The following is a 15,589-nucleotide window of genomic DNA, read 5'->3' as shown; positions in this document are numbered from 1 at the left end:
GTATTGTTGTTCAAGAAAAGCTAAGGCTACAGAATGTGACTTTGTCTCAATAAAGCCAGAAAGGAGTAAAGGGTATAAAAGGAAAAACCGTGTATCTGGAGATAGTCCTGGGAAATAAGACCATTAAAACAGACCATCCTAAATAAGGTTTAAACATTCATATCTGAAAGTCATTTTTAATAGTATCAAAACATAACTAGTAATGGGTAAAGGTTGGAGGGACCGCAGAGGGTATTTTAGGGCTTGGATTCCTGAGTCGTATTTGGGAATCCTTTAGGCCTTGTGTTCCCAGTAACCAAGTTGGCCTAACCTTACAGAACACCTCACGAAGCAGGACAATCTGTCTACACTTAACTCCCTTGGCCCTCTGATTTTTTTTTAATTCCTGCAGGATGCAATGACAATATTTAAAAGGTCTTTGATCAGGACAGTAACAAAGAATGTAGTGTGTGAGTAATCCCGAGGCTGGCCGTGAAGACCAGGTCATTCCAGGAAGGAAGCAGACAGTTCAGGGTGCCACACTGCCTCTGAACATGCCTTGGGAAAATGTGTGCTTCCTCCTCCTGGAGCTCCGTGTGCTGTCTGTCCGTGGTGTGTTGTGGGCATGTTTGATTTGCTGTTTTATGGTTAGATGCCTGTGGGCATATTTGCTTTTTGGTCATAACAGAGTTTGGCAGCATTTGATTTGAGCCACTGCAAAAACCCTGCTTAGGTGAAACAGAAGTTAGCCAAAAGGATGATGTTCATGTCGGCCACTATACTTCTGGCTGTGTGGTACAGCCATAGGTTGATGAAGCTATGCCTAGTAACGTCAAACCTTGGCAAGTCTGCGATTGCCCTCGTCAGCATAGCTGTCCTTTGACAGTCTAGAACAGTGGTTCTCAACCTGGGGGTTGAGCGACCTTTTCACAGGAACTGCATACCAGAGATCCTGCGTATGAATTACACTGCAATGCATAACAGGGGCAAAATGACAGTTATGAAGTATCACAAAGTAATTTTCTGGTTGGGGTCACCACAACATGAGGAACTGTATTAAAAGGTCACAGAAACAGAAAGGTTAAAAACCTCCGCCCTAGTTTCTCCTGGAATCGAAGGAAAAGATCTCTGTTGAATAACTGTCTTTATCAGATTGGCCTGTGGACGACATGTCTGTGAGGGACTGCCTTGATTATTAATGGGTGCAAGACAGACCAACTCAGTATGGGTAGTACCACCCCTGGCAAGGGAGCCTGGGCTCTGTAAAAGAAAACAAAGTCAGTGATGGAGCCATCAATCAAGCTGTGTCCCTCTGGATCCTGCCTTGAGCGTCTGCTCTGACTGCCCTCAAGTTGCTTTGGTCAGAATGGCTTATTACAGCAATAGAAAGCTAAATAGGGCTGCAACCAACCCCTTTCCCCCTTCCCAGGTAATTAATACAGTTTTTTGTTCAATTTTTTGTTTCTGAAGTTAATTGAATGAGGTGTAATAAGTTTTGGGCTCTACTAAACTACAGGTTGTATGTTCATTATGTATTGCTTGAGCAGCACATACCTTAGAAAACTATATAAAAGAACACATTTGAAGCCGGGCGGTGGTGGCGCACGCCTTTAATCCCAGCACTCGGGAGGCAGAGGTAGGCGGATCTCTGTGAGTTCGAGACCAGCCTGGACTACAGAGCTAGTTCCAGGACAGGCTCCAAAACCACAGAGAAACCCTGTCTCGAAAAACCAAAAAAAAAAAAAAAAAAAAAAAAAAAAAAAAGAACACATTTGATATAAGCTAAGTTGATTGGAAAAGACCCTGCTTTGACTTGTCAGAGATGTACATGTTTACTGAAGGCCCTAAAGGCGGCTGGAGAGGAAGGGAGACACTCAAACCTTGTGTGTGTGTAAGACAGGTGTGTAAGACAAGTCCTTGAACGGGGAGCCAGAGTGCACCAGGCCAACCTAGCACAAAGTTCAAACGTTCCAGGCCGTGTTAGGAGCTTCTCCTTTTCCATGTCCTCTCCAGTCCCAGAAGGCTGGTCATCTACCCTCATTTGAACTATGTAAGGAATATATGTGTGTGTGTGTGTGTGTGTGTGTGTGTGTGTGTGTGTGTGTGTGTAAATTGAACAAAAAAAGAAAATAGAGTGCTTCTAAGGGCACTTATTCAGGCCTTTTAGTACATTGGGGGGGTATACATGTGTACAGGATGTTTCTCTATAAGCCTAAAATCAGTCTTGTGATTACCCTTGCTGATAAGGCTATCCAAAAGTGTCTGTTTTTTCATCTACACAAAGCTATTCCAACTAATCGAGAGAGAGAGAGAGAGAGAGAGAGAGAGAGAGAGAGACCCGAAGTCAGGTATCCTAACATATACATTTCAGCTCTTTCAGAAATGCTCAACAAGGGAAGTAGAAAAAGACAAGCTCTCCTGAGTAAGTTGGGAGCATGGGGACCTTGGGAGAGGGTTGAGGTGGAGGGGAGAGGCAGAGAGGGGAACAGAGAAAAATGTAGAGCTCAATAAAAAAGCAATGCTAAATGAAACTTGGAGTGGGGGATGGGCTACTTTGGGGATTTTGTTTCTGATACTTCTTCAGCAACCATCGTGGCATCCAAGACACCGCTGGGTCTATACTCAAGGCTCTCGTGGCTCCACAGGCTTGCACAGAGAATGAAATATAGGAACTGTGATGTTGACAGTCACACCTAGAACCACCAGAACATGGGGTCCAAAGATTAAAAAGCTGTTTAGTCATTTAAATGGGATGGCTTATGTTTTTAAAGTGATCAGAACCAAGATCCTCAGAGATAATATAGAGGAAATGGGTTGTTGAAACAAGACACCCTAGGACTACAGAGCAGCTCAGCTGATCCAGCACAATGTCCTCAACACTACAGACACTGCGCACAAAAGCCCACACTTGGAGTCCCGGCAACTCAGGACTGAGAGGCAGAAGATTAAAGTCATTCTTAGCTACACAGAGAATTCTAGCTAGTTTAAACTAGAGACCTTGTTTTACAGAAACACTATATTCAACATGGCTTGGCTGGAATCAAAAAAATAACTACCATATTTAATTACCATATTTACACAACTTTCCGACATAAACCTCTTCCCATAGTTGTGAACAATGTTTGAAATATCGCTTATACACAGACACCTACCAGCCCAAGACAGGACTTCTCTTTTACATTTAAACACTCACAGGTGTGGCTATTTTTATCTTTGGTAAATGCTAGAAGGCAGAAATGGAAAACATGGCTGCAGTATGCACACAACACCTGCTCATCCCGCTCTGAAGATCCACCAGCTCCCAGATACTCTCACCATCGAATGCACACACCTGCTCATCCAGTCCTGAAGATCCACCGGCTCCCAGATACTCTCACCATCAAATGCACACACCTGTGCATCCAGTCCTGAAGATCCACCAGCTCCCAGATACACTCACCATCAAATGCACACACCTGTGCATCCAGTCCTGAAGCTCCACCAGCTCCCACATACACTCACCATCAAATGCACACACCTGTGCATCCAGTCCTGAAGCTCCACCAGCTCCCAGATACTCTCACCATCAAATGCACACAACACCTGCTCATCCCGCTCTGAAGATCCACCAGCTCCCAGATACTCTCCCCATCAAATGCACACACCTGCTCATCCCGCTCTGAAGATCCACCAGCTCCCAGATACTCTCCCCATCAAATGCACACACCTGCTCATCCCGCTCTGAAGATCCACCGGCTCCCAGATACACTCACCATCAAATGCACACACCTGCTCATCCCGCTCTGAAGATCCACCGGCTCCCAGATACTCTCGCCATCAAATGCACACACCTGTGCATCCAGTCCTGAAGATCCACCAGCTCCCAGATACTCTCACCATCAAATGCACACAACACCTGCTCATCCCGCTCTGAAGATCCACCAGCTCCCAGATACTCTCGCCATCAAATGCACACACCTGTGCATCCTGCTCTGAAGATCCACCAGCTCCCAGATACTCTCGCCATCAAATGCACACACCTGTGCATCCTGCTCTGAAGATCCACCAGCTCCCAGATACTCTCGCCATCAAATGCACACACCTGTGCATCCAGTCCTGAAGATCCACCAGCTCCCACATACACTCACCATCAAATGCACACAACACCTGCTCATCCCGCTCTGAAGATCCACCAGCTCCCAGATACTCTCCCCATCAAAAAGGGTGGAGAAGAGCACCTGGCTGAGCCAGATTTCTATGAATTAATAAATTACCTAGTTCCCCACAAGGCCATGTGGTTGACATTCATTTTCATCCACACTTAGGGCAGAGCTACAAACACTACTTGTGAGTGGTGACCCCACTGCTGGAAGCCATCCTGTAGAGGGGCTGCTTGTGGATGGGCAAGGAAAGGACCTATGGGGACTGTTAGAATCTAAACCAGGCTGCACACACCAACCTGCACCAACATGCAGCAGCCTCCCTTTAAAGGGACGGCCCAAGCCTCCTACCAAGGACTTGTGGATGAACTTCTTACCTCTTAACATAATCCTGGGTGCTCAAATTCCAGGACAATAACAGACCCCCATTGCCAGTTCCTCAGGGAAGTTGCCTGCATGCTAAGACATTAATCAGAAGGCTACTAGTGAGGGCACATCCCCCCTCCATAATGGGTACTCCCCAACTAGATGTGTCCTCCCCTCTCCTCTTCCCCCACATCTTACAGTTGGGGGGCAGTGTAAGGCCCCTGCCCTTCTCTGTCTCCCAGCTGGAGAACTGGATCCATCCTGACTACATGCCTACATGAAACCACTCCCTTTCTATGAGAGGTCTAAGATGGGATCTCCACTCTGGTCTGATCTCTTCGAAGCCCCAGGTTGCTGTTTCTAGCCCCATGGCAGTAGTAGCTCTTTGTATCCAATAAATCCTACCCACAGGACCATCTGTCCTTACTTCGGGCTGAAATCTGAAACCTTTCACTCATTCCTGTGGGCAATTCCCTGTGGGAAGCGAGAGGGTGGCAGACCCTCTGGGAAGAATTCCAAAGTGCACTTGAGCCTTCTGGGTATTCTCCTGAAAACACCTGGAGGCCATGTTTAGGAGTCATGGACTTGGGGTGTACACTGCACTTGCAGAAATGGGAAGGCTCCTCAACTGTGAGGGGCAAGACAGGGACAAACACCATCCTCCTGGAGGATGCCAACACCCAGACCTGACCTCTAGGCTCCAAGCCCTTATTTCTACCTACCTAGCCACTGACAAATTCTTCCTAGATCGCCCAGAAGCTTCCCACACCTTAAAGGCAAAATTGCTAGCTCAATCCTAGCACCTGGACATCATCTGTGACTGGTCACCTGGGGTCTAGGTTAGAGCCTGAGCATCACAGAAAAACTGTCTCTTTGCCAGCCCTATGGCTCTCAAGGGCCGCCCGCTCTTATCTGGCTTCAACCTCCTACTGCTGGAATGACACCAGCAGCTTCTCACCTGGGCTCCCTGTCTCCTCGGCTGCCCTACATTTCCCATCCTTCTCGCTAGGATTACTCTAAAACAAAGGGCTGTCTCATTTCCCTTTGCAAAACTCCTGCTGAGTCCTGCTACTCACGGAACAAAAATAGCAGGCGAAAGCAAGGAAGGCCCAGAGGCGAAATGTGACCAGAAGGCAGGAAAGGGCCCCCAAAGAAGAACAGGGAACTTGAGGGAAAAAAAAACAAAAACAAAGGGCCTTTTCAACACAAAGCAGGCTAAATCAGCTCCAAAGGCACAGAAGGTCAGGCAGAAAGGCCCTGAAAGGTACCTAAGGCTAGGAGGGTGAAGGGCACTTTTAAAAGTTGCAAGGCAAGTAGCTACCTGCTGAGATAACCGGGAGCAAACAATAACAAGATACCATGCTAACCTTTGAGCAAAGACCTGAGCTGCCTCCCACAAACACCCACTCCAACATTTCCACCAGGCCTCCCCTGAAGGCCCTAGTAACCAAGAGACAAAGTGGCCCAACCACAATCTGTCCCCAAAGACGAGAAAGCCTGCCCAGGGGTCAGAAGTGCAATAACCTCCCCACTCCCAAGGAAGTTAGGCAGTCTCCCTCTAATACTGCCCCTGTGGTAGCAGGCACATCTATTTCTTTCTTATCAACATTTAGATAAATCCTTGCAGGCCAGAACGTTAGTGACCTCGAGCACTGGGTAGGAAGTGGAGCCCTAAGACTTTTCTGCAATCCACCTCTCCACACCCTAAGGAATAGCCACATGGAACCTGAGTACCGTTATATTCCAGAGGCTTTTTCTGTGCTCTGTCTAGACCAATCTTATTCTACCCATCCTAGGAATCTATAAGCAGCCCCCACTCTTTTTATGTGCTTTCTGTCGTGTGCACTGAAGCTCCCTCACAGAGCCAACCTCCACAAATGACCTCGCTGTCATTTTTTCAAGACTTCCAGACGCCATTGTTCAGCTTCTCTTGGGTGCTCCAGTCAAGCCAATTGGCCCTCTGATACAACAGGATATGATTGTGTTGCAGGGGAAGTTATATTAGAAATGGCTTCCTAATAAATGGAAGTCTGTTCTCGATACACCCAGCTTAACGCCCTGGCAGGACGCTGCACTCATCCCTTGGCAACCACACACAGAGGCAGGCACAAAACAGAATGCCTGACTCCCACCTCTGCTGGGAAGGCCAGGGCAGAGTATCCACAGACTTCCTGTGGGATGGCTCCAGAGATTTAGCTACAGCCCGGCTCCCCTCAGCACTGCAGTTCCTACAGTGAAGACACTATCTTGTGTTTCCCAAGTGAAGTATCAGGAAAAATGTTTCAACTTATTCTTAAAATAATGAGCTCTGAGTGTTACTGAACTCACTCTAGACGAGGACCAAAACAGTGCAGAGAATGCAGAGAGGCATCAGGACAACAGAAAACTTACCAGGCTGGCTGCCTACAGTGTGTGGCCCGACAGCTCAGAAGGGAGAGGGTCAGGAGATGGGCACAGGTAAAGAGACCCAAAAAGAGTAAGCTAAAGGATGACAGAAGTGACCAACTGTCTGGACCCCAAAGGTAGAGAAATACAGTGACTGCCAGCAAACAAGCTGATACAATGTGGCTCGGAAGGACTTATTGGAGCAGATTTGAAACATTTTTTTTAAACCAATGAAAAGAGGCTGGAGCGGGAAAGTGGTGGCCCACGGCTTAATTCTGGCACTCGGGAGAGAAAAGCAGGCGGATCTTTGTGAGTTCTGGGCCAGTCTGGCCTACAGAGAAAGTTCCAGGACAGCCGGGGTTACACAGAGAAACCTGTTTTGGGAAGTGAGGGAGAGGGGAAGGAAGGAAATGAGAGGTGTTCAGTGGGTAAGAACACTGGTTGCTCTCCCAAAAGACCTGGTTTCCGTTTCCAGTACCCACATAACTATCAGTAACTTCAGCTTCGTGGCATCCAGCATCTTACGGCTTCTGCAGGCCTGTGATGCCAGACACACATGCAAGCAGACACCAATGCACATAAAATAAGAAGGAAATTTAAAAAAGAAACTTCTGTGTAGCATAATTCAACCAGGAGGAAATTTGGCCTCAAGATATAATTTGGGTGAGAATATTAAGTGTTGCGAGATATATATTCAATGAAAATTATAAAGCCGTGAGGGATGGCCTGGGAGAGGACAGAATGCAGCAGCGAGGCCTCGAGGAACAGCACTTATGCAATTGGCTGCTCTACGGGGAACTCAACTGACCACATTTTCCACATCATTTTCACTTCAGAAAACAGCTGACACACTGTGGTTAGACCTGTGTGTCTGACCTGCATTTCCAGAGACATGAAAGAAAGTGACCTGACACTCACACACAAGAAAAGAGAGAGGGAGGAGAGAGGGGAGGAGGGGGGAGGGGGAAAGAGGGAGGGAGGAAGGGAGAGAGGGAGGGAGGAAGGGAGGGAGGAAGGAAGGAAGGAAGGAAGGAAGGAAGGAAGGAAGGAAGGAAGGAAGGAAGGAAGGAAATAAGGAAGGAAGGAAAGAAGGAAGGAAGGAAGGAAGGAAGGAAGGAAGGAAGGAAGGAAGGAAGGAAGGGGAAGGAAGGAAGGGGAAGGAAGAAAGGAAGGAAGGGAGGAAGGGAGGGAGGGAGGGAAGGAAGGAAGAGAAAGGAAGGAAGGGGAAGGGAGGGAGGGAGGGAGGGAGGGAGGGAGGGAGGAAGGAAGGAAGGAAGGAAGGAAGGAAGGAAGGAAGGGAAAGGAAGGAAGGAAACAGACAACCTGTGTCACCAAACACAAAATTTGAATTTTCTAGCAAAACTTTGAATTTTAGAAAACATTTTCCCTGCTAGGCAGTGGTAGTATGTGTACCTTTGATCCCAGCATGCAGGAGGCAGAGGCAGGTGCATCTCTGAGTTAAGGCAAGCCTGGTCTATAGAGTGAGTTCCAGGACAGCTAGGGCCACAAAGAGAAACCCTATTTTGAAAAACGAAAAGGAAAAAAAGAAAACGGAAAAAAAAAAAAGTTCTTGCCAAACTTAAAGAAGGATGAGAAAAACACCCCCCAACCTTTCCCAAAATAGCACAAGGGTTGGGGGCAGACACTGGTCTCCTACCACAGCACAAACACAGCCCCCCAAAATAACCCACAGAACACTGGCTTCCACCCCACCCCCATATCACAAGAGTATGGGGGGCAGACACTGGTTTAACAAATTCATAGCATCTATGTTTGGTTAACTTACTTTTCTTCCTGGCTTCACTGTTAACATTTTTAATTACAAGTTTCTCAAAATAGAGTAATTTAAATTATTACTTCTGTCTTAGTGTTTTTTATTGCTGTGAAGAGACACATTGACCATGGTGGCAACTCTTAGGAAAACATTTAATTGAGGCGTTAGTTTATAGTTTCAGAGGTTCAGTCCACTATCATCATGGTGGCATGTTGGAAAATGTGATGCTGGAGGAGCAGCTTACAGGAAAAAGAAGTCAACTGAAAGTCACACTGAGGAAAGCTTGAGCAAAGCGACCTCAGAGCCCACCCCCACAGTGACACACTTCCTTCAGCAAGGTCACACCTCCTAGTAGTAGACCTTGGGGCCATTTTCTTTCAAACCACCACATTGACCTACTTGCCTGCAAGACAACTGTCAAGTTTTTACGACATTATTCATCGGTTGCTCTAAGGCTACATTACACACTCAAATGAGAAAAAACATCCCAGGCTTTCACATCACCTGAATTTGAACAACCAGAGAGCATATGAGACCATAAAGCTGGCATTCAGATTTCCTTTGCTTGACTTTTTAGCATGTTATCCAATGTATGAAGAAACGGGACCCAGAGTCAGCTCGGTTACACGGCGCTTTCCTTGCACACACACAGCCCTGAGTACCACCCATCCCCAGCGTCCCAAGGGGAACAAGAAAGCAAAGGACTTCCAAAGTTATAAATTCAAAATCATAAATTCAAAAAATGCATTGCTGGGTGTGGTACTGTATGCCGTTAATCTCAGCATTTATATCTACATAGAGAGTTCCAGGCCAGCAATCCAGTCTAAAAAATCAAATCTTGTCAGGGACCAGCAAGATGGCTAAACAGGTAAGGCTGCATGCCGCCATCCCTGACCACTTGCACTTGGTCTCCAGAACCCACACAGTGGGAAGAGAGACGATTACAAGTTGTACTCTGACCTTTGCACACACGCCATAGCACCTGCACGCTCACACCTGTACAACATACACAAACACAATAAAGAGACTTTTTTAAATTATTTCTTATGGGAAGTGAGTGTGATCAGGGTGCATTACGTGACGTTCTCAAATAATGAATAAAAATATTACATTTGAAAAAATATTCTTGTAAAAACGATATTCTCCAAAGAGGTCCAAATTTTGAGTAATTATAAAAAAGTAAAATGTTGCCGGGCGGTGGCGGCGCACGCCTTTAATCCCAGCACTCGGGAGGCAGAGGCAGGCAGATCTCTGTGAGTTTGAGGCCAGCCTGGTCTACAAGAGCTAGTTCCAGGACAGGCTCCAAAGCTACAGAGAAACCCTGTTTTGAAAAACAGAAAAAAAAATTGACATCTACAAACTAGCTGGTGTGGCAGAATTAATAAAGACTTCTTAATAAGAGATTCAAAACATCCAAGTTAAGGCCAATAAAAAAATAATCTTATATAGCTTATATCCCAGCTGTATGAAAATTTTGCCCAATTCTTAATCCAGGCTAAAATGTGAATTGCTGCCATAAGTATCAAAAGTTTCAAGAGAATTTTGTTGTTTGCCTGAAGAAAAACACAAACTAAAAGACCAAATTGTTAACACATTCATGCTCCTTCAAACTTTACCCTAAACTTCTAGTTGACAGTGATAAATCAAAGATTTTCCCAGCATCACTATCTGACTGTATACCTTCTAATTAAATCCAATAAGGAAAAGTTTATACAGTAATAAATGTTTTCATAAGAAATCAGTCTGGAGGAGGCTACAGTCTCTTCCCTACACTCCTCAGCATCATCTATCATACACACCCCCACATGCACACACACACACACGCTCCACATATGCATACACACAGGTATACACACACATATACACACACCCACAACCCCCCACACACACATGCACACACATATGCATACACACATATGCACACACAGGTATACACACACATATACACACACCCACATACCCCACACACATGCACACACATGCCCCACATATGCATACACACAGGTATTCACACACATACACACACCCACATACCCCACACACACATGCACACACACACATATGCCCCCACACACGCATACACGCAGGTATACACACACATGCATACACGCATATACACACATATACCACAGACACATACACGCATACACACACCCACATACCCATACACACACACCCGCACATGTGCGCACACACACACACCTCTGCAGGGATAAGAATTTCACTTCAAAATTCTGCAGGTGTTTTTCCTGTCTGAAAGACAGGATGACATTTTTAGCTAACTCAGGGGAGAAATACTGACTCAGAAAAGACAACTGAATATCTAATAAGAAATGAAAGAAGGTGCACCACGTCACTCATCATTAACTACTGAAGGACAAGAAAGCTCAGCCAGGTTTAGAGAATAGGAAGTGTTTTAACAGCTACATAAATTCATAGGCGTTTTCCTTCACTGAAACAAGGCATGCGGACCCCTTTCCAACAGCAGGAGAAATGAGGAATCAGGATATTATTTCAAAGAAGCCAAGATCATGCAAAAGTGAATTGGGGACCAAAAGTCAAAAGCAACTAACAGGAAGTTAACAATTTAAGCCCACAAATTGTCTTGCATAATTATTTTAATCATTATTTTGTCTAAGCAGGAATCCTAACAGGTTAAACAGAGGCTGACTGACAAGAAGACTCAAGTCGACAAGATACACACAACAGAGCTCTGTTTCAATAACTCAGCCCCTAAAATGCCTCAAGTACGGAGCAAAGGTTTGTTGACCTAGGCATGAACACACTCCTGACCTTCCTCACAGTTCCTGTTTCCCCCATCAGATTTTCACAACCTGTTATTACATCTAGAGAAAAAGATGTCTGAATAAAACTATATTTAAACACTGAACTCATCTGATAGACAAAGTTATCATGAATACTGAAGACACAAGAGACACCCCACCCCCACCATTACCCCCAACTCCCAGGCCCTAATTCCCTACATCCACTGAATGTTACCTTTTAAGCTCTTTTAATCGTTTATTAATCAAGCTAACATAGTCAAGCAGTTTCTCCGACAGTTTTGAAATAAGTCAAATCAGATGCTTTGTTCAGCTTCCAAACTCCTCAACACCCCAGTTACCTTCCTTCTGACCATAGGAGGTGAGGGTGTGTCCGGGTGCTTACCTATGCCTGGAGCTACATAGATGAAGTAGAGACAGGACGTGGAGAGGGAGAAGAAGAAGATAAAGGCGATCAGGGAACGATTGGAGACCCGCATCATCCGCTTGAGCGCAGACATCTTCCTCTGTCCTGCCAGCAGCGCGGGCTGCGCTCTCAGGGCGGACTCGGGGCCACCGTCCAGGCCCTAAACTTCCATGAATGTACCGAGAACCCCAAGAGGGTAGCGGGGTCCAGCCGGGAAGGCTTTTGAGGGGGAGGGTAGGAACTGAGCCGGGAAGGGGAAACGGATGCAATGAATGGGAGGTGGCGGAGCAGCGGGAAGGGTGGAGGGAGGATGCGGGTAAAGGTGGAGGGAGGCCGGGGGACCGGGCACCGTAGAGGCCAAAGCCGCGGGCCAGGCTGGTTAGAACGCTGAGATGCGGAGCGCGGCCCGCGAAATGCAGCGTGCCGGGGTCCCCGCAGCCCGGGCGGCGTCCAAGAGGCGAGTCCCCGCGATCGGGACCCGGGCCGGGTCGCGTACTTCTGCGGGCCTGCGCCCCGGCGAGTGCGGCCAGTGCGGAGCTCTAGCGTGGGCGCCGGGGTACGCAGGGCGCGGGCGGCCGCGGGGAACCTGGGGGCTGCGGAGCGGGGCGCTCGCCGGCGCGCGGCCTGCACCTCATTCCGCGCCGAGCCAGGGAGCGCAGCGGCGGCCTCGGGAGTCGAGCGCAGGCCAGGGCGGCGACCCAGCCAGCGGCGAATGCGCCCGGGCTCCGCTTGCTGCCGCCGCCCGCTGCCCAGCCGGCCACGGCAGTCGCATTCCCGCCGCGGAGCCCGAGGGAGAGGCGGCGCCGCCCCCGCACAGACCCCGGACTACCCGGCGGATGCGAGCGCCCGGGGCCCGGAGGGTGAAGGAAAGAGGTGACAGACGCGCGGCGATCGCGGACCGCGGACACCCACGAGGACAATCCCGACAGCCCTGTGCGCCCCGAGACCCCTGCAGGCTCCGCCCGCCGGTGCACAACTCGCCAGGCGGCGCTGCGCGCGGAGCAGGGGAACCAAGAGCCCTCGCCCCTGGAGCGCCGCGCGTCCTGATTGGTGCTGGCACTCAGTGCCGGAGTCCCCACCCCGCCCCTCCCTCCCGGGTCACTGTCCCTGGTGGACCCAGCATAAGGCAAGGACTGCGTCCCCAGCGTGGGATGCGCTCTGCACCAAAGACGGCGTTCGTGAGAAACAAGGACCTTTGGGAGAAAGACTAAGGAGACACTTTTCCCTCCCAGATTTATGGACTGGCGGATGAGATGTGGGCCTATGTGTATCCGTTAAGCCTTGACCAGCCTTCCCATAGAAGGTGAACACAGCCAATAGGCCCACGAACACCACAGCCCAAGCCCTAACGGCGCCGTCCACTCCATTAGTACACCTCCTAGGTGTGGGGTTACCCTTTGTCTGAATGCTTCTTGCTGCTAGCTACGTTACTCGGGCTCCTTACCTAGATCACATATTCCTAGCAAATCCTATGCAGGTGTTTCTTTTCGGCTGATCAGTTAATCGTGACTATATAAACCATCCTGGCAGGACGGAAGATAGATTCCAAAGGGATAAATATGTGTTCCTTCTTTTAGCCATCAAACTATTAAAAACAATGGTATTCAAGGAACTGGAATTTCTCCATAGTCTCAGACAAGGGAAGGGAAAGACTGACGCCTGGTGCTAGCCAACAGAGGAACTTACTTCCACACAGGAGCAGCTCCGACAACTCAGACCACCTTGTAGGAGAGAGCGAGCGAGATCGGTGATGGGAGGGACCACAGTCTACCCAGGACTGCTTAGGCATATCCCTTGCCCTGCGTTTAAACCTAAACCTCATGTCATGACTGAAGGTAAACTTGGGGTGAGTAGGTCACCGGATCTCGTTGTTCCTTTTCCCAGTGTGGCCACGCTGAACAAACACGGTTCTTTGTGTGTCACCGTTTCTTCTCTGTATAAAAGTCCTGTTGGGGGCAGGTGGTTGGTCCTGGCTTGTTAAGACTGCCAGGGCCCAGACTCTGACTTAACAATGGTTGCAACAGTTGTGTGTGCTCTTGTTGTCTCTCGCTTTAAATCCCATCACCTGGAGGTTAGGCGCAGGTGGAACCCAGACGCTCACAGACCATCTAGTGTTAGGCGATTGGTGAGTTCTGGATTCAGTGAAAGACCACTCATGCCCCAGACCCCTTCTCAAAACCAAGGAAGACCCCCGGGGTCAATCTCTGTCCTCCACTTGCGCGCGCGCGCACACACACACACACACACGCGAATGTGAACCTGTAGGTATATACAAACATGCACATGCATATACAGAACTTTAAAAAAATTAAAAAGCCTGACTCTTCTGGAATAAACCACACCTCTGCAGCTACAGCAGCAAACCCGTGTGTATGTGGGGACTTTATTTAAAAAGTAGAAGCCTATAAAGGGTAAAGGGCACAGGGAAGCCTGGTCCATGTTGAGCACTGGTGGGATCTTTGATTGATTTACTCTTTTACAAACTCTCCTTTTCACGCAAGTGGATCTCTGTGAGTTCAAGGCCAGCTTGGTCTACGACCAGGACAGTCAGGGCTGTTACACAGACAAGCCCTGTCACAAAAAAACAAAAATAAAAACTTTTTTTTAAAATTTAAAGATTCTCTCCTTTTGATCAGTCTCCCAAGGGACAAGAAAGCTTATCTCTCTGTTTAAACACCAAATTTCCTACAATAAGTTTCTTGTCTCTGGTAATCTTAAGAGCCTGATGGTCTCAGTGATCCCCTTCCCCACTCCCTACCCAACTTCCATGCCAATCCCACTGAGCTGCACTTTAAACGCTCTGCTCAGCTGATTTCTAAGACAGAGGTAGACAGAATGCTTGGAGCCTGTGAAATGCGAACTGAGCCTGGGTTAGCAACTGATACTTCCCTGGGGGCCAGGTAAACGCCACAGCAAAGGAGACTGCAGAAATCCGAGCTGTTTGATGGTTCTCAGCAGTGGGGAACGGACCTTAAACCTAGAAGAGTATGACACAGAAAGAACTTCTATTTAATGACCATCTTCTAGCCTTACTACTAGGCGTGTGGTGATTTTTTTATTATATCTGTTTGTTGGAGGCCCCACACTTGAAATTTTAGATATCCAGCTGAATAAATTAAGTCATAATTGGTGGTTTTTTTTACAATGCCTGTAATCCCAGAATTTGGGAGGCTAAGGCAGGTGGATGGAGATTTTGAGGGTGCTGTGGATTACAGAGCAAGACTGTAACCAAAAGAAAAGGAAGGAGAGGGAGAATGAAGGACGGAAGGAGAAATTGTCGCTGGGGATAGAAGACTTTTATCTGGCATATGCTGAGCAGGAATGAGCAGTGTCCACCAGCTGTCTCAGATTTATGTGCTCGGTAAAAAGGATTTTATGTGACAGAGGGGCAAAAGGGAAATAGAATCAGAATCTAGAACTCACTCTGACCAGGTACAGTGCTACACACCTGTAATCCCAGTACCTGGAAGGCTAAGCTGAGAAATATTACAGGTTTGAGGCTAGCTATGGCTACAGAGTAAATATCCGACCAGCCAAGCTAACCTAACAAGATCCTGTCTCCACAAACAAACAAACAAAGATCTCATCTCATTTTTAATCATTGCTAAGGCTTCAAGCTTCCATGTTGTAATCACTGGCTAAATGGGATATTATGAGGCTAGGGTTAGGGTTAAGTTTGCTCAAGCATGAGGACCTGAGTTCTGATCCCAGCTCACAAGTAAAAAGCTGTGTATGGTGAGACTCACCTAAAATCTTA

The 15,589-nt window shown here is 47.7% G+C and overlaps 1 protein-coding gene across 2 annotated transcripts in view; it reads right to left on the bottom strand.

The window, feature by feature from the left end:
• Positions 1–11,945, bottom strand: part of B4galt6 (beta-1,4-galactosyltransferase 6) — a 68,147-nt gene extending 56,202 nt beyond the window's left edge. For both annotated transcript variants that reach the window (XM_075969246.1, XM_075969247.1), the window contains exon 1: positions 11,812–11,945. In XM_075969246.1, coding sequence (XP_075825361.1) covers positions 11,812–11,926 — 115 coding nt within the window. In that variant the 5' untranslated portion in view covers positions 11,927–11,945. The remainder of the gene's footprint in view (positions 1–11,811) is intronic.
• Positions 11,946–15,589: the final 3,644 nt, after the last annotated feature.

Source organism: Microtus pennsylvanicus, chromosome 4, assembly GCF_037038515.1.
Source record: "Microtus pennsylvanicus isolate mMicPen1 chromosome 4, mMicPen1.hap1, whole genome shotgun sequence".
In the NCBI taxonomy this organism is placed as follows: Eukaryota; Metazoa; Chordata; class Mammalia; order Rodentia; family Cricetidae; genus Microtus; species Microtus pennsylvanicus.
This window is presented reverse-complemented; position numbering and strand designations above follow the sequence as displayed.